At 42.7% G+C, this 19,381-nt stretch overlaps 1 protein-coding gene across 1 annotated transcript in view; it reads left to right on the top strand.

Annotated features, from left to right (window-relative positions):
- Positions 1–19,381, top strand: part of PPP2R5A (protein phosphatase 2 regulatory subunit B'alpha) — a 49,752-nt gene that overhangs the window by 9,227 nt on the left and 21,144 nt on the right. The window contains exons 2-4 of the mRNA XM_048487843.1: positions 9,179–9,375; positions 18,142–18,243; positions 19,087–19,179. Of these exons, the coding sequence (XP_048343800.1) occupies positions 9,179–9,375; positions 18,142–18,243; positions 19,087–19,179 (392 nt within the window). The remainder of the gene's footprint in view (positions 1–9,178; positions 9,376–18,141; positions 18,244–19,086; positions 19,180–19,381) is intronic.

The following is a 19,381-nucleotide window of genomic DNA, read 5'->3' on the forward strand; positions in this document are numbered from 1 at the left end:
AGATGCCTACATTTCAGTTCTAAATCCGCTTTACACTGCATGCCAATTGCTTAGCACAGACTTTCCCTCTCAAGAGTATTTAGGAATCCAGCTTTAAACTCATTTTCTAGAAATAAGAAGAGAAACTTCATGATGAGTTTTCAGGATGTAGACTTTCAAAGAACAATTAAGTAGTATTAAATGTTTTCACATAGCAATGCCAGATTCCATATCTTCCAAACAGAACTATTTTTGACTTGAGTTGTTTAAGTTCTTGAGTTCTCTTATCCTTTGAATGGTTGGTGTTTTTTTAAAGTAAGTTTTTGTGAACAGTAATTGCTAAATATAGACTCCATTGACAGTCTTCCCATGAAGAACTTTTCTATTTAAGTCTTCTGCATCTTCTGTGCCAGCTTAGTATTGGATTTCTTTTTCCATGTTTATTGCTTTCATGTTGAGTTAGATTGTAGCTATGTTGATTAAATTTAGACTTGTGCTTCAAACAGATGGAAATAAACTATTGCTCTTGATCGTTGTCCTTATGTGGTCTAGAGCCCTACTTACAGTTTACGCCATGTCATTCTTTCACACAAAATCAAATTAATTCAATGACTATAAACTTCATTAAAATAGTTAACTCTATACCCATGCATCAGCAATTGTGGAAAGGCTTTTCGGGTGATAGTCTATTTCTGTTTGAGATAAGGAAGACATCCTGTCGTACTTGGGTGCAGCATCTTAGGAGGCAAGAAATGAGTTGCTCTTTCAACAACCAGTGCGGAGGGAAGCGCCCATCCTATTCTTTTCTGACTCCTGTCTCCTAAAGATAGTTCATGGATCTTCAAAGCTCCATGGGACTAGGCTGTTTTACTGAGCGATTGAGTTGAAAGATCTTTCTTTGTGTGCTTTTTCATCCCTTATTTTTTCTTTACCCTTCTTTGTATTTAAAAACAATTAAAATATTTCCCGCCTTGTATCTTGCTGCCTCCCAACCCCTTTTGTCTGTCTCTGTCTGACGATCTTTGGGCTGGCAGCCAATGCCAGTTTGCCTCTGGAAGCCTCCGAGGGAGTGGCATCATCAGAGGAGTCATATTTTGCTAGCTGTGAAGCTAAAAGGCTCTACAGGATCTTGTGCCTCATCTCCATGCCACAACAGAGCTCCAAAATATGCCAATAATGGCTTACTGACAAAAAAAAAACAGAGCTCCAAAGCAGAGCCACAGGCCAAGAAGTGTTTGAGGGAGCAAGGTGCAGCTTGACCCCCAACATAGTACAGTGGGGAAGGCCTACAGGCCTTCCTCTGGCCTTGGTTCCACAGACCTCAGCATCTGGAGCTGCGATTGAAGTGAGAAGCCATGGCCACTGGGAACATGGCTCAGTTGGGGAGGGACTCTGTATCCACTAGCGTCAGGGAGGAAAGAGCCAAAAAGCCCATACGAGTCTCCAGGAAAAGACATAGATGAGTAGATGTTCTTCTCTCCCACCACCTATGTCTGGCTGAAGTGGCAGTCATCCCAGTTGGGTGAGAACCCAGGTCTCAGCAAAATCTGTTCTTGTCTGCAAACGCACCCCCAGGCTAGGCAATCCATATTTCTTCATTCAGATCAGATGAGGAGATTGATTGATAAATTCAGATGGTTCAGAAAGAGTGGGAGTTGGTGGAGGACAATCCTCTCAGCAAGGTCAGCAACCAAAATATCTGTTCTCTGGAAGAGCTTTCCCTGTTGCTATAGAATTCCAAAGTTGAAAGAGACCACAAGGCCATCCAGTCCAACCCCCTGCTATGCAGGAATACATAGTGAAATCACTCCTGATAGATGGCCATCCAACCTTTATTTAAAAAGCTCCAAAGAGATTACCATACTATACTCTCTAGTATTGTTCAGATATCTTTATCTGGACTAGCCTAGATTTGTTTTGAGATCACAGCCAAAGTGATCACAGCCAAATTTCCTGTAACATACAAGCAGAAACCCCTTCACCAGAGTTATAACACTGAAGTGCAACATTAAGACTTTCCACGACCAGGTTTGACTTTTGTTCAGAATTTCAGAAACAGCTATCTGTATCTTCACGTTGATATATCCAGCTGAAAACCCCACCACCTTCTGAGGCAGCATATCCTTTCTGAACATCCCTTATCAGGAAGATAAAAAAGCGAGTCTGCCTTTTCTAATACTCTATTCTAAAAGTCACAAAGATAGATATGAGAGAGGTTGAGTGTCTTAACATGCACTTCTACTCTGTTTCCACTTGAATCCCTCTAATTAAGTGCACAAAGATTTTTTTAAACTGAAGTAACTGAGAATGGGGCCTTGGATCAGCTGCTTCCCTTATGTGCTCCAAAAGCAAATATAGTAAACAGAAGAAGGTAGAGATTGTGTGTTCGTGGAATTATGTCCTAGTTTGGTTGAATACTCTGTTCTAAACCAGCAAACTTCCTCTGTGCCTCTTCCTGTTGTGTATGTGACTACGGGTGGCAAGTCTGTTTTGAAGTTTTAGTATCCTGTCTCAAAATTGACTGCTGTTGTGGGTGGGCAGTATGAATTTGGACAGCTCAGGGATATGGCATCTCTAGTTTCTACAGGCTATGGGCTTGTTAGGTTCATAGTATGTAAATAAAGTGTATGTAAATAAAATTCCTTCTAAAGCAGAGGGTCTCCAACCTACAGCCCTCCAGATGTTCATGGACTACAATTCCCATCAGCTCTGGCCTGTAATGAAAGCGGCTGAGCGACAACTCCTCATCATGGAAATGTGCATGATTCGCTGGACACTGGGTGTATCCCTCCTCGACCACATCACCAATGACATGGCCCGACAACAATTTGGCATCGCGCCCATCATGGCAAAAATGTGAGAGAGGCGACTGTGCTGGTTTGGCCATGTCTAACAAGCAGCCCCGAATATTGTTACCAGCATCACCTATCACACTGAGGTTACTGGCCGGTGGCCACTTGGACAACCAAAGCAATGATGGCAAGATACCATCAGTGTGGATCTGAAAGTTACATGCCTGCAACCAGACAATGCACTTGATCGAGAAAAGTGGCATTTAAAAATCAGCTGCTTTGTCTGGACTAATGATTACAATCTCAGGTTTCCACATGGCATGTAGTATCTTTCAGCAGCTTCATCTGCCAGCTGCAACTCTTTGAGAAGCTAGATTTGACTATGGTGATCCAGGCTCCAGAAATGTGTTGTTTGCCTTTAAAGACTTTCCTGAAGTGTCAGTTATTACAGAACACTATGGCCAGGTCAAGAATTGGAAACAGAAAGCATATTCCCTCCATTAAAAAAAATCTACATTAGCTGATTGTTCTCAATGCACAATTCAAAGTGCAGGTTCTTACCTTTTTAGTGCTCCAACTAGTTTAGTACCAGAGTACTTGAAGGACTGACTACCTCCTCGCACACAATTCAGTAGATCTCCATCCAAACTATCCTCTCTGTTCCTGTGTCCAAGGAATGAGGCAAAGTGCAACCAGGGATTTTTCAGTAGTGATACCCAGTGGTGGGATTCAGCTGGTTTGCACCACTTCAGTAGAACTGGTTGTTAAAATGGTGCTTGTAAACAACCAGTTGATAAATTATTTTAATCCCACCACCGGAACCAGTTGTTAAATTATTTGAATCCCACCACTGATACTCCTTTTCTCCCACCACTGATACCCCTTTTCTCCCATTTTGGCATTTCTGTCCTGAATTAAGATCTTTATTTGCCCAGGCTTTTAACTAGGTTCCTAAATTTTCCTGGCTATCTTTGGGGGTTGGTGGTTGGTCATGTTTTATAGTATATGCTGACCTTGCTTGTGTTTTATCGATCCTTTGCTTGCCAGTTGGTCATGCTACTTTCTGGTTTCTAGTCTGGGTTGCTGTATCTGCATTTGGCTGCTATTTAATTATAAATGTTTTATAGTGTGATGTTTTACTTCTGAGCTAGTTTAGATAGCTTTGTTCTGGAGAGATGGCATAAAAATGTGCCAGCAAACAAAATAAAATGATGGGTACAGTGTGGTAGTGGCAAGTGCTGTCAGATCACAGCCAGCCTGGCAGCCTGGTAGGGCTTTCAAGGTGAGAGATGAACAGAGGGGGTTGGTGCCTCTCCATCATGTTTCTGTCAGGTTCCTTGAATTGCCATGATGTGGTCCATCATGAAATGAATTGCATTCTGGATAGGCATTTGGCTAAGTTGGAGTACTTAAGATGCTTCTTGAGCATACTTGAGAGTTTATTCTACTGACAATAGTAGACCTGGCACTGAGATTGTCATCCGTCTTCACATGTTAGGAGCTCCTCTCATAGTTGCAGACCAATGACTAGAATGAACCTTAAATGTACTTATTTATGTATAACATGCCAGTTATATATGTATACCAGATACTAAAATTCAGGTTGTCAAGGTAACATGATACTTATAATCTCATGGACCATTTCTTGTGCAACTGCAGCTATTAGAAATATATTCCATTTTTAAAGTCTTAGTTACTATCTTTGTACCTTGCATCCACCTGAAGAAAGCAGAGAACTGCTAGAGAAAGTATTTAAGTATTTAAGAAAAGTCTTGATTGTCATCATACCTTTTGAGATAAGCTGATATGAGACTATTAAATATGGGCTGCAGTGTCACCAATTTTTGGATGATGCCCAGCTGTACCTTTCTTTTCCACCTAATTTTGAAAAAAATATATTGTTTTGAACTGGTGCTTGGAGTCATAATGGACTGGATGAGTGTGAACAAGTGGAAACTTAATCCTGATGAGACTGAGGCTCTCTGGGTTGGTAAAAAGACAGACCGGGGACTTGAGATCTCTTTTGTCTTGGTCAGGGCTATACTCCTCTTGAAAAGCTGTTAGACTCTGCTGGCCAGGTCTTATCAGCAATACTTTTAGTCTCTCGCTTTGCTTGCTTTTTGTTTTGAAGCGACGCTGTTTTATGTATGTTATTTTAATCTGTAGTTATTTTTCTGTTATTTTGTTTATTGAGCATGTGCTATACTCAATGCACCTTAACAAATATTTTACTTTATTCAATTTTTGCCTCTCAGTCTTTTGTGCAACCCAAATCCTGACTCACGTTTGAGAAGTGGCTAGTCAGCACTTCTCTACAACCATCTTTGCACATGTCAAATCAAGTCAAATTTTTTGTTTCTGGTCATGGGCCATTATAATTATCCACAAGAGTATAAAATTTAAATTTAAAAACAGAGGAATTTGATAATTAAAATAGTATATCTTGAATAGTGCTACAATCTCACAACATAGAAAAATCAAGTATCCAAGTCATGCTACACTTTTGTACCTAATTGGACCATTTTTTGGCAGCCAGAGCAAAAAGGGTAATTGTCAGAAGGGTGAGTAATAAAAGGATAATTGTCAGATAACAGCATGACCAGTTTGTCTACAAGATTACTTCTGCCTAAAATTTGTCCAAATCTTTGGCTGTAGGTTTTGCATATAAGAGGCAAAAAATATAAAATGAATTAAATCTTCAGTTCCAATAACGCAAGAATATTAGCGTTTGAATATAGTGTCCTGCTAAATAGGGTAATGTCATGGTCTGAGAAAGGAACGATGTAAAACCTGTTCTGAGGCTGGTTTGAGTGATGTTAGTAAGGTAAGAGACTCTAATATGGTCTTTTTAATCTATGGAGATAATTTTAACTGGGAGATGGTTAAACTACCTTTTGCAGCATCACATTGGAATATCACTCTCTCAGATTGTAGATCCTGGTAAAGTAGGATCTAATGGGCCATGTGTGGTAGTGTACCAATTTAGAATGTTGTTGAAATAAGCTATTCAGGTTGAATTTTCTTATGCCATCATTTTGAAACATTGATTGGACAGCAAGTTTGTAGTTATGTTGCTTTGTTTTTTCCAGTATTGCAAAAAGGCAGCATGGATGCAACATTTCACAGAGGAAACACCCAGTTCAGCCTACATCATGGCCTCTGAAGCCCCCTTGAGTACGGCCAAGATCCTTTGGAAAAAATTATTCGGAATTACTTCCGAGCTTGCTGCCAAAGTCTCATTCCACCTCCAAACTGCTACTCCATATAAAATTTGGGGAACTACCTTACCCAGCTTTATTGCTGGTTCTGATAAAAGACTACCACTAGTAAAGTAAAATTTCAAGATGACTCCAATTGATGTTAACGGTGTCGCTCTTGTGATTGTTGTGTGCAGTTTCCAGCTTAATTTTTCATTAAAAGTTACCCCCAAGTATTTAAAGTTATTAAACTGTTCAAAGGAGATTCCATAAATACTCCACTGATATATTTCCCCCATGTGTTTCTGCCCAGGAACTAAGATTAAAGGGAGAGGGCCTTCTGACTGTCCCACCAATCAGAAAAGGTCATCTCGTAGGCACATGAGAGAGAACCTTTCTGGTGACAGCCCACCATTATGAAATAACAAGCCAGAGGAGTGTGGCTGGCTTCCTCACTTTCCATCATCAGTCATAACTGAACTTAAGTTATGCTGTCTTATGTGTTTTTTATATTATTTTACTTACATTGCTAGTTGCCTTGAGCTCTGCAAAATGGAAAAGTGACTGTTTTAAATAAATATTGGCAACAAACTGTTATGAAATGGGCAGAATGTCAGAAATGGGCAAGCTATGGTTTGTTACTTAAAATAATTTTTGGTCCTATGTAAGTGTCAACTGGCGTTCTATTTCTGGACATATCATTTGAGCAGAGCATCTTCTTTTAGATGATTAGCACAGAATACTGTTTTGTTTTAAAAGGTATCAATGGTCCTGGCAAGAGGAGTTGAGAGAGAGAAGGTATAAGTAAAGCAGGCTCATTTCCACACTGGAGATGTGGTTCAGGTTAGCTTCTGCTTCCACTCCCACCCTGCACTGTGTTGCTCTTGTGTATCATGTGACTTTCCCCTGGCTTTCTTGTGATCCTTCCCCAGCTTGTGTTACTGCAATTGTTTAAGAAAGGAATCACAGCAAGGAAAGGAAGAAAGTCTGAGCCCTTCCCAGCCCCACTACGGTGTAATTTTCATTTGCCCCACTCCCTGTGAATACACATGAAGTTGCCTTACTCTGAATCAGATCATTGGTCAGTACTGTGTATGCAGATTGGTGCTGGCTCTCCAGGGCCCAACAGAAGTCTTTCTCATCACCTACTAGTTAAACAATCTGGGCCCTTGTACAAGTAAAGCAGATGCTCTGCCTCTGAGCCACAGGCAGCCCCTCCCCATGCCATCAGAAGGCGTTTTAATGGAATGTGTGACTGATGAATTTCTATAGCTTTATAACAAACTCTATCAGGTCCTTTGGATTCTCAGCTTTTTTTAAAAAAAAAAGAAAAATAGTCGCTAGCACCTTTTGTTGCAGAGATAATAAGGGGAAAGGCATATCTCTGCCATGAAAAAGGTTAGAAACTTTTTTGTTAAATGAAAGTTGGAAATTAAGGGAAAATAACGACACAGCAGTGTTATAAGTAACAATAGCGTGTCAGTTGCTTAAAAAACATCCTGATGGTGTGGTGGAAATTGACTTAATGTAAAGGACTGGGGCATGGGAAAAAACAGGGGAACTCACCTCATTGCGGCTGCATGGAATTGATGGGCATAGGAGTAATGAGAAAACCAGAGGCATCCTCTCTGCGTGGAAGAAAATCAGGTGTGGTGACAATTCATCAAGGCGAGAACTATGGAGCTCACTCTTGGTAGCGTGTCTCCTATTTTTGACTGATCCTATGCCCATGGTGGTGAACCTATGGCACTCCAGATGTTCATGGGCTACAACTCCCATCAGCCAATTGGCCATGCTGGCAGGGGCTGGTGGGAATTGTAGTCCATGAACATCTGGAGTGCCATAGGTTCGCCACCACTGTCCTTTGCACTGTATTCAGTTTTTCATGTTTCCAGTCTATGGATTCCCTTTAGCCACAGTGGCTAGAAGCCACTGATAGACCTATCTTCCATGAATCTGTCTAATTCCCTTTTAAAGCTTTCCATGCCTGTGGCCATCACTAAATCCTATGGCGGCAAATCACTGTAAAGATTGGAAAGGGTTGTAAGGGACTAGGCTATCCTTTGAGTATGTTGGTCCCAAGATGTGTAGAGCTTTAAAGATCAACACCAGCATCTTGAATTGTGTGGCTGGAAACAGACTTGGGAGCTAGTGTAGATAGGCCAATACTGGAGTGATATGGTCCCTATGACCTACCCCAGTCAGTATTCTGACTTGTTTCCCAATTTTTGGGGAGGAGGGGGTTACATCTCTAGTGGTGTCTGCTGTACTGTTGTCAGAATTTATTGTACCATTAACTACACTAGTACTGCCTTCTACAGAATCTTTGACATGAGCGTGCATGTTTTGTGTAAAGTGTTTTCTCTTGCTTCAAATACACTCTGACCAATATAGACTTGATTCTTCAATTTTATCCATAAAGTACAACCAGCTTCCAAACCCTGCTGCTGCTCTGGAATGATCTTCTTTCTCCTATATATATTTCAAACAAATTTTTGATATAGTTGGAAGGGACTAGGAGTCCTTTTAGAGCAGAGTACAATGCTAATTCCACATTTCACTTGAAGAAGAGAGCTCCCAAATGCATGGAGAGTTTACATTGGCTTTCATGTCTTCCTATCTCAGAACTTAAGACATTCCTTAGAAGTCTTATGTGGAGTCACAGCAGCATTCAGTTTTGTTCAGAATTATCTACTTTGAAGAAAGCTAATATTCAAGGTCTTTTCTAACACCTGTTTCCTGAGATCTTTTAAAAAGGAGAAGACAAGTATTTAACCTGGGATCTTCTACATGCAAAGGATGGGCTCTGCTGCTAAGCATATATGAAACTGCCTTGAATGGATTAAAATGCTTGACGTATGTATATGTGCTTGACCATTGAACCATGGCTGCTCCCTGTGGTTAAAAGGACCTTCTTTACAGTTATCTCATCAAAAGAACCCCAGCATGGCTGAGTTCATTTGGTGTAGCCAAGTAAATATTTTGTACAGTGATACTGATGTGAGAATAGAGGTACAAGAGGCTACATACATAGGTTGGTTTAAATTTATAACTGCTGATAGAGCATTGGATTCTGTCTTTTGCGTGTTGCGTTGTATTTCTTGTCCATTATTGGAGCTTATGTCAGACCTGTTAACTTCTGTATATCATTAATTCACAGAACAGAATCCTAAATAATTGTCATTGTTCTCCCCCCTCCTCACTTTTCAGATGCCACTTCAAATGATCAGCAAGACCTCTTTTGTCAGAAGCTGCAGCAGTGTTGCGTATTGTTTGATTTTTTGGACTCTGTGTCGGACTTGAGAAGCAAAGAAATTAAAAGAGCAACGCTGAATGAACTGGTGGAATATGTTTCAACAAATCGTGGTGTGATTGTTGAATCAGCATATTGTGACATAGTGAAAATGGTAAGTAACTAATTGAAATGGTGTGTTCCTTTGGATACCTTTGAAATGAAACCTAATATTGTTTGCTTAACTAGGTCTGTGTTCTGACGTATCTTTCTGTGCTAGAGCAATACCTTGACTGGCACTCTCAGCTTCCTCTTGAGGCTGTCTGGTCACAACTGACTTATGGTAAACTCATAGGTGGATTCCGCATGGGCCAAAAACAGCGGTGTGAACATGGTGTAAAATGGTTTAAAATGGTGTAAAAGGGTTTTGAACTGTTTTCACACCACTTTCAAACCTGTTTTTGGCCCATGCAGAATCTGCCATAGAGTTTTCAAGGCAGGAGACATTCAGAGGTGGTTTTCCATTGCCTGCCTCCGAGTCATGACCCTGCTAATCTCTGGAGGACTGCCGTCTAAATACTGGCCAGAGTTGAAGCTGAGTGTGTGTGCCTGGCCCAAGGTCACCCAGTAAGTTTCCATGCAAGAGTGGAGTTTTGAACCAGTATTTTCAGGATCCCAGTCTGGCAGTTTAACCGCTACACCACGCTGGCTTCCATGCACTCTTAATCAGCAGTCAGTAAATTGCAAGAAATCAAAATTGGTTATACTCTTTCTTCCCTTTTACACTGCTGAGTGAAGGAATGGTTTTGCTCAGACATCCCTGCTACAGAAGCCTGCTGTAGGGAGGACTGAGTGCAAGCTGGGCCACCCTATAGGATACTTTCCTCTGCGTTGATCAAAAGAAGAGGAGAAAGCTACTGTATTTCTGCTTAAGCTTCCAGTTGCTTTGGTGTAGATGAGTATGCACACATGCAGTTTTACTGCATTTGTTGCAATCCTAAACTCTTTATTTTTCTAGGATTTAAGCGTGTCTCTAGCTTTATGGTGTTTTATGGGAAGAGAGGAAACACATGCCCAGGAAGGATTGTCCTCAGCCTCCCCTCCCCCCAATGTCTGGCTTCGCTTGCTCCAAAGCAGTGAGTGAAGACAAAATGGAAATGAGGAAGTAGGGAAGAAATCAGCAAGGTGTAGTGCTTAAGAGCAGCATACTCTAATCTGGAGAATTGGGTTTGTTTCCCCACTCATCCACATGATCTCTGCTGGATGACCTTGGGCTTATCACTGTTCTCTCAGAACTTTCTCACCCCACCTACCTCAGAAGGTGCCTGTTGTGGGGCAGGGGGAAGGGAAGGTGATTGTAAGCCTTACAGTAGAGAAATATGGGGTAGAAAAACCAGCTCTTCTTTATCTTGGGATGACGGAGAAAAATATGAGCAAAAAGGCTGGAGGTAGCAGAAGAAAGAGGATACTGGGAGGATAAAACTACAAATAAGAAAGATGTGGGGTAAAGGAAGGAGAAATTAAGGAAACAATAAGGGAGAATGAGAAAGCTGTGGCAAGCATTGTGATTTTCTTAGTTGTGTGACTCAGTGATGTAGGTATAGATTTTTCATGGGGAGGTTCGGGGGCGGGGGCACATCTCCCCAAGCCCCGCCCCGGCCTCAGTGCTTACAAAAGCAGCTCTCCGAGGCCAGAGCTGGCAGACTCTCCTGCCCTGCCCACCCAACCCCCGCCAGCTGGGCTCCCAGCAGTCCCTTCTGCCCTCCCCTCTGGGCAGAGGCGTAGCTAGGGAAAATGGAGCCTGGTGCAAAATCTGAGTTTTGTGCGCCTCCCCCCCATGGGCCGCCACTGTGATGCTGGAATCCACCCCCAAACAGCATCACTTTCAATGGTGTTTAAACTAGGGAGCCCAGATTCTCCTTTCAAATCCACCTTAAAGGGAGAATCTGGGGTCCCCAGTTAAAGCAACATTGAAAGTGATGTTGTTTGGGGGTGGATTATCCCCCAGCTTTCAATGTTTAAACTAGGGACCTCAGTTTCTTCCTTTAAATCCTTACCGAAGGGGGTGGATTTAAAAGGAGAATCTGGGAAAATTTGGAGGGTGCCTGCTGTCAGGGGTGCAATTGTTAAGCTAGCAACACCAAACTTTCAGGGTATCTTTAGGAGACTCTTCTGATGATACCACCCAGGTTTGGTGAAGTTTGGTTCATGGGGTCCAAAGTTATCGACCCTGAAAGGTGTAGCTCCCATCTTCTATTAGCTCCCATTGAAATCAATGGGGATGGGGCACCCCCTTTGGGAGTCCATAACTTTGGACCCCCTAAACCAAACCTTACCAATCTTGGGTGGTATCATCAGGAGAGTCTCCCAACAAATCCCTGAAAATTTGGTGCTGCTAACCTAAAAACTGCGCCCCATGCAGGCCAAAAACTGAAAAAACACTTAAATACAAAAAACCCCACAAATGGGGGGGGGGGGCAGAGCTTCGGACATGTAATGGGGTGGGTTTGAACCCAAGGGAAAAAAAACCCTTACCCACGTCCTTGGTATGATTACTGGTTACTTAGATAGTTCCTCAGTTTCAGAATCTGAGGCCGAATTCCCACTGAAAATTTAATCTAGATACAACCAAGTTTCAAAAGAATCAGCACCTTTTCATCCAGGTTCCAACATCCTCACTGCAGCATGTTTCTAGTGAAGACATCTAGGCCTGCCCCTTTGTGTGTGTGTGGGGGGGGGTGCCTGCTGTCAGGAGTGTTAAACTAGCCGCACCAAAATTTCAGAGTATCTTTACTCTGATGATACCACCTGATGATACCACCCAGGTTACTCTGATGATACCTCTCTGATGATACCTCCTGATGATACCACCCAGGTTTGGTGAAGTTTGGTTCATGGGGGCCAAAGTTATGGACCCTCAAATGTGTAGCCCCATCTCCTATTAGCTCCCATTGGAGTGTTTTTCAAAAAGGTGCATGTACAAGCACTTCCAGGAAAATCCCGTGATAAGAGGGGGAGGAGTGCCAGAAACGGGACTGATCTGTGTTTCACGGTTCAGCTGTGAGAAGATCTTGAAGAAACCTGGATATTTCGGGTCCTATCCCAGGATTAATTGCCAGTGAGGAAATCACCTAAGGCTTGTGAAAAAGTTGCACATTCTTTTACTTGCAAATATTGTGGAAATTTTGAGATAAAATGTTAGGCTTGGGTATCAGTGCAATAATTTAATGATGGCATATAGTGGTCATTTACTGCATGAAGGGATATTCATGTACTGCATAACTACATCTTCATGCTGTTGGCATACCTATTCTTACTGACTCTTGAAAGTCGCCCAGTAATTTCTGTGGATGCGACTACTAAGGACTGAGTCCTTCAGGAAATATTTGCAAACTTTATGTTAAACACTACTTTGACTGATGGTTTCAGTTACATTTCAAAGACTCCTTTTCAGTTTTGTTTGTTGATCAAATATTTGTAGAGATCTAGATAAAATTTAGTTATATTCAAATGGTTAAAAATCAGCATATGTATATGTTCTTAAGTATCCATTTTCAGTCAATCCATGATGGTTTGGTGTTGGACTAAGGAGCCTGTGCTGTGAACTCCACTAAATGACCTTGGGCTAGTCACAATGTGTCAGCCGAACGTACCTCACAATGCTGTTGTGAAAACAAAGTCAGCTGCTGAACAAGTTGAGCCTGAAAGCCTACCTGCCAAATCATTTGCTGATTTAGAATCTGATGTTTCTTGCTTGATTTCTTTCTGACTGTTTCCAGAGAATTGTTCACAAGGGACCATTTCCATGGAAATTAAAAATGCTGCTATATTTTTGTGGATAAAATTGAAGAATATTCTTAAAGGCCCAAATCTTAGTTCAGTAGGCAGTATGTGCTGCTAATAGACAACTACTGAAGTTTGTAAATGCTGACTTTAAGGGTTGTGGGGTTGCAATTAGGAGAGAAATATTAGGTTTTTTATAAAACTTTAATATCTATGTCTTTGGTAATTGCAAAATCAGATATGGTTACAGTCCTGGAAAACAATGTCCAGATATTATAGCTGATGGCAACCATAAGATATCACAAGGGTAAAGTGTTTCTACAATTTAAATGTTCTTTCTAGGGGCAGGAAGATCTGAACTGATTGGTGATACTGGCTAAGCGACCTGGGAAAAAAATCTTTGATCACCAAGTAACAGTATAATTTTTCATAAAAATACAGATGTCTTGTCAAACACTATTTCACGTTTCAGCACTTATGAAACTAAACAGAGTAGATACGGTGGAAAGATTTTCAGGATATCCTGAGGATGTAACTGTAGTTCCTGTGTCTTTTACACAATACCTCAGAAAGACTTGTCAATTGAATCACTGAATTAGGAGACGAACTATCAGTGTTTGCGGGTTCCAAGGGCTGAGGCCTACAGGGTTCACTTTCTCCCAATAGGTCCACCGACAAGCCTCAGAAAACAAAAGGGGAGGAGATACTCCCCTATTTGTTCCAGGATATTCCCCAATCTCTGATGGGCCAAGCTATTCCTTCCTGACCTGCCTCCAAACATGCCTGTTAAAGCCCCTCTGGAGCAGTGGCTTAGGGAAATGGTGCCCAGGGCAACACCTGCCCAAGCAACCCTGCCCTGTGGCCCCCTCCACACCCTGCCTCACATTCCCCATGCTCCACTTACCTCAGCCAGCCTGGTCATCGCTGGCCTTGTCATCCAGCCCACTGGTGGGAAAAGCAGCACCCCTTTGCCACCCACCTCCTGCCCTCCACCAGCGGGGCCCAGCAGCGGAAGGCGGTTGGCACTGCGGCAGTTGCAGTTGTGGCACCTCAGGAACGGTGAGGCCTTGGCACAGCAGGAGCGTGGCAGAGGCCTCCGCACCCTCTCCCCACTCACCTTCGCACTTGTGGAAGCAGGCGGTTGCCAGAGGGGCCCGGCCAGGCGGCAGGAGTCAGCTTCTTCTGGCCTGTCCATGAGGGAGAAACGGGACAGCCAGAGGCCAAACGCACTGCTTTTCGTCCTCCCGCACGGCTCCACTCGCCCACTGGCCTCCGCCGCGCTCCTGGTGCGCCTGGCCCACCTTGCCTCGTTTTTCCGCCCTCCCATGGTTTACGCCTGGGACATGTGATCCCACATATCCCCATGACCCCACATAGCCCAGCCTCTGCACTGGGGAGTGGGCCTCCCTGAGCTTGCTCACTCCCCTTTCTTGGGAGACAGGACTTGTTTGACTGCCATGTTACTGGACCCATGAGAAGCCAGCTAAGGGCCCCTGCTCCTTGCCTCCATCTCTAGCCAGTGGCGTTCCTGCCTAGGGACAGGGGGTACCCTATGTCCCCGGGCGCCCACCATTTGGTCACGTGGGGGGGGGCGCCAACATTTCAGGGTCTTTTGTGTGTTTTTAAATGTTTTAAGTGTTTTTTTCACGTTCCGGCCTGCAGGGGGTGCATTTTTACAGCTAGTGGCAGGGTACCATCCAGAGACTGTCCTGATGATACCACCCAAATTTGGTGATGTTTGGATCAGGGGACGCAAAGTTATGGACCCCCAAAGGGGGTGCCCTCATCCCCATTGTTTTCAATGGGAGCTAACCTGAGTTGGGGGCTACCCATTTGAGGGACCATAACTTTGGTCCCCCTGAACATAACTTCACCAAACTTGGGTGGCATCATAAGAATAGTTAACAGATGATACCCGGAAATTTTGGTGTCACTAGCTTTAAAAATACACCCCTTTCAGGCACCCCAAGAAATTTGCCCAAGATTCTTTGTTTTGCAGTGACTTTGCTCCATTGTAGCCAATGGGGAATTTCTGAGTGTGTAGGCAGGGTGCACATTTTTAAAGATAGAGGCACCAGACTTTCAGGGCCTCCTGGTAATAGCATCCAGGTTTGGAGACCTTTGCTTCTGGGGGTTCAATTTTATGGGCCCCCAAAAGGCTTATTTTGTTTCCCTGCTCCTGCACATGAAAGCCTGTGGGCTGAGTTCTCTCAGAACTCTCTCAACTCCCCCACCCCCGCTCCAGAAGCAAAGCTCACCAAGCTTGGATGCTATTACTCAAGGACTCTTGGAGCCACCTTTAAAGTCTAGCATCTCTATCTTCAAAAATGTGCAGCCTGCCTCAGAAATTCCTCATTAGCTACAATGGAGCAAAGTCACTGCAAAACAAAGAATCTTGGGCCAATTTCTTGGGGTGCCTGAAAGGGATATATTTTTAAAGCTAGTGACACCAAAATTTCAGGGTATCATCTGTTAACTATTCTTATGATGCCACCCAGGTTTGGTGAAGTTATGTTCAGGGGGACCAAAGTTATGGTCCCTCAAATGGGTAGCCCCCATCTCAGGTTAGCTACCATTGAAAACAATGGGGATGGGAGCATTCCATTTGGGCGTCCATAACTTTGCTTCCCCTGAACCAAACATTGCCAAACTCGGGTGGTATCATCAGGGCAGTCTCTGGATGATGCCCTGAAATCATGGTGCCACTAGCTTTAAAAATGCGCTCCCTGCAGGCCGAATAAACACCAAAAATACCCCCCAAAAACCCAAATACCTTGCATTTGCATTTGTTCATATTTGGGCAGGACATAATCGCACAATTGTTGTCCGAATGTGCCCAAATTTGCTCAGATTCCAGCCAAATCTGCTATTTGTTTCATCTGAATCTCCAACCCTCAAAAGTGATGCTGTTTCAGGGTGGGGGAGAATCCACCCCCAAACAGCATCACTTTCAATTTTGTTTTAACCGGGGACCTAGTTTAAACACCATTCAAAGTGATCCTGTTTGGGGGTGGATTCTACTGGAGGTGTTTTGTGAGAGATGATGCTGACATTTGTTTGGTAAATGTTTTGTTGGGGGTGATTTGTGAGAGATTTACATGCTTAATACCCACTTGCACTGACTTGGAGCTGTTTCTCAGGCTAACAACGTACCTCATAGGGTTGTTGTGATTAGGAAATTAGGAAAAGAGTTGGTGGGGAGAGAGCCATGTATGTTTTTATGGGAGTGGGAGGTGTTTTGTGAGCTGGTACAAAAAAATCATTGTTTGGTCATGGTGGGGGAGGGTGGCGCCAAACTCAGGTTTTGTCCCCCGGCGCCAGTTTGCCTAGGTACGCCCCTGTCTCTAGTGCACCTTTAAAGGCCCAGGCTTCAAGCCAGCCTACGAAGGGAAGGGCTATCCTGTCCTTCTCCTGCCATTCCTTCCTGAAGTCTGCCCGCAGCTTTTAGAGCAAGCTGCCATCAACACTGACTGCCTCTCTTGGGTAACTCATGCCTCCCCCTGAAGCAGGACATCTCTTGGGACAATTCTAGGCCTTCTAACAATGCTGAGACACAGCTTTGGAAGATATGAAACAGCAGAAATGAGGACTGCTATACGATTTGGTAGTTGTTTTTCCATACATCTAAACAATGAAGCAATCACTCATGGGAGAAAGGATGTCTAAGCTCTGAAACCTCCCAGATAAGCTCTTACTGGAAGGAAATCAGAGCAGAATGCAGTGTTAACACAGGATTCTTGCCTCTGAGTAGTGTACTTGGATCTCAGACTCAAATATTGCTTCTACAAAATCTGGAAATTTTCCAAAATTTATATTTTGGAAAAGATCTTGCTCCATGGTTTCAGAGATACTTTAATAAGATCCTTAATGGTAGTTATTCATCTCATCCTGTTTTTATTAGCTGTTGTTGACTCTCAGCCCAGAATGTCTTTTTAAAATTGTTGTAGTTTGAAGGGTCTGCCCAGAATAATAGTGTCACACATTTGAAAGTTACAGTGATAAGTTGCAACTTGGAATTAGTAGGCAACTTGCAACTAGTAGACACACTACACAGCATTCACAAATAAAAGTATGAATGAAGTTCACAGTTTTGTTTTGTCTCCTTTTTCATCTGAGCTGATTCTCATTCTGACAAGCCTAGAAATTCTGAAACCCCCATCCTCAAAAAGCTTATAAACTGAAGTGAAGCCAGAACAAGTCTGGCTTTAAATTGTAATTCTCAAGTAGCATTGTGAATCAGTAGTTGGATCCAAAAATTTTAGAAACAGGTTCCCATGGTGGTGGGATTCAAACTGTGGCATAGCGCCAGTGGGGCTGGGCAGGGCACGACGGGGGCAGGGCATTCCTGGGCGGGGCTGTGGCAAGAATGCAGCCGCTGTGCTGGTCCTTGGGCGGGAAATGAATGCACGCAGGTGCAGGCTGCCACGCACACCGGTGCACTTCCTGCTAGACTGCTTCAAGTTCTGCGCGCTACTGCTGAGAGGAGGGGCATAACTAAGGCAAAAATCATATCGCAAAATCACCAATTAGTAACCCCCTCTCGGCACACACAAATAATTAGTAACCTACTCTCGGGAACCTGTGAGAACCTGCTGGATCCCACCTCTGTGAAAAATCCCTGCCTGAGATTTAGAATAGTTACTGAAGCTTGTCTGAAAGTACTAAACTAGGTGGAACAGAGTGCTGATGCTGTTCAAGGTAGATGTGCATGTTGAGTTCTTCTAGTACAGTAGAAGATAGTCTGATTTTTAAGAGTCATCACTTTTTTAGTACTGAAATACTTTCAGGGAAATATAATTTGCGACAACAACATGCGCATTTGTTTCTCTAATCTACCTTTTTGTGTGCTGATGGGACGTTAGTTAAGTCTATGCTTCATATGCATAAGGTTCCAACTCAGTCTGTAGCTTCCCAGGTGAAAGATCTCAGCAGGATTTTAAAAGGTTCATTCCTGTCTGAGGAGACCATACTGAGCTATCAGTGCTATCCTAAGAACTGCCTGTAGATCACTGGTTTAATGTTGTATAGCAGGGTCATATGCACAAGCGTATGCTTCAGTTTTGGGATAAAGACCTAAGCAGTTGTAAAATCTACTTTGTCTATTTTACATAAAACTAAATTGAATTCTGCTTTTAATGAAGTAGCTCTTTTCCTCCAGATTAGTTCTAATATCTTCAGAACTCTTCCACCAAGTGAAAATCCAGATTTTGATCCAGAAGAAGATGAACCAACGTTAGAAGCCTCCTGGCCTCATATACAGGTATATTATTAGTTGTTTTTTCTAATAATGCTACCATGAGTTAACTTTTTTGTGGGCAGTTTGCTATTCTGGCAATTTTGGAAGCATAGAATGTTCTTTTCCTACTAGTTTGGTGCATGCTTTTGTTCTCTCCGTGTCTCTGTAACCACAATGTGATCTCCTGTCTACCTTTTACCTCAGAGGTGTCCAACTCTGGCACTTCAGATGTTCGTGAATTAATATTCCCATCTCCCTCTGCTGGCATGGCCCCTGTTTTACCCCCAAGCTCCCAGAATTTGCTGTTTTGATATCTCTTCTCTTGTCTTCTCCACTTCCCTACCTTTCTTTCTGCCCTCACTATAAAATTACCAGTTATCTTGCTGCCAGAGCTAAGTATCTCTTCTGGTTCTCATTCTTTATCATTTCTTTTGCTGCTCTGGATACTTTTCTATTCTGTTTGACTCTTTTGTGTTTTAGCTAAGATTTTCTAGACCTATTTGCTCTAACGACACTTAGCTTTAAACCAGAGTTTGATATCTACTTCTGGTCACGCTTTTGAATGCCAGTTTTAAGCTAACTGAGGTCACTGTTCAGTCCAGTATAGTCAGCCAGTAAACTTCCCATTTGCACAATAAGATAAATCTTCATTAGGTGACTGAAAAAAAATCACAGGAGGACACAGAGAAAAAGGTAGTTTCTTAACAGTCAGAGCATTGTGAGGTTTGCCAGGCTAATACCACTATATTGAATTTGTCCCTTATAGCTGACCCTTGATATAGGGTATGGTTTTTTGACTCTTGGAAAGTTATGGATTCATTGCCTGTGAATTTATATTTTCTGAATCCTAATTTTGTTCTTTTACAGGTGGTATATGAATTTTTCCTGAGATTTTTAGAGAGTCCCGATTTCCAGCCTAGCATTGCAAAACGTCATATTGACCAGAAGTTTGTTCAGCAGGTAAATATTCATCTGAAATATTTAGCATGTTGCTGTGCTTTTGGTAAAAGTGATTTTTACAACTCACATATCGTACTGGGATGGGGGAAGAGTTTCCCAAATCTTTATCTGCCATTGGAGTATTCTGGCTTGTTTAGAAACATTTGACTAATTGCTCTGTAAATTAGTAATGCCTGAGTTGCAGTGAAGTAATGTGTTTTAA

This window comes from Sphaerodactylus townsendi, linkage group LG01 (assembly GCF_021028975.2).
Source record: "Sphaerodactylus townsendi isolate TG3544 linkage group LG01, MPM_Stown_v2.3, whole genome shotgun sequence".
In the NCBI taxonomy this organism is placed as follows: Eukaryota; Metazoa; Chordata; class Lepidosauria; order Squamata; family Sphaerodactylidae; genus Sphaerodactylus; species Sphaerodactylus townsendi.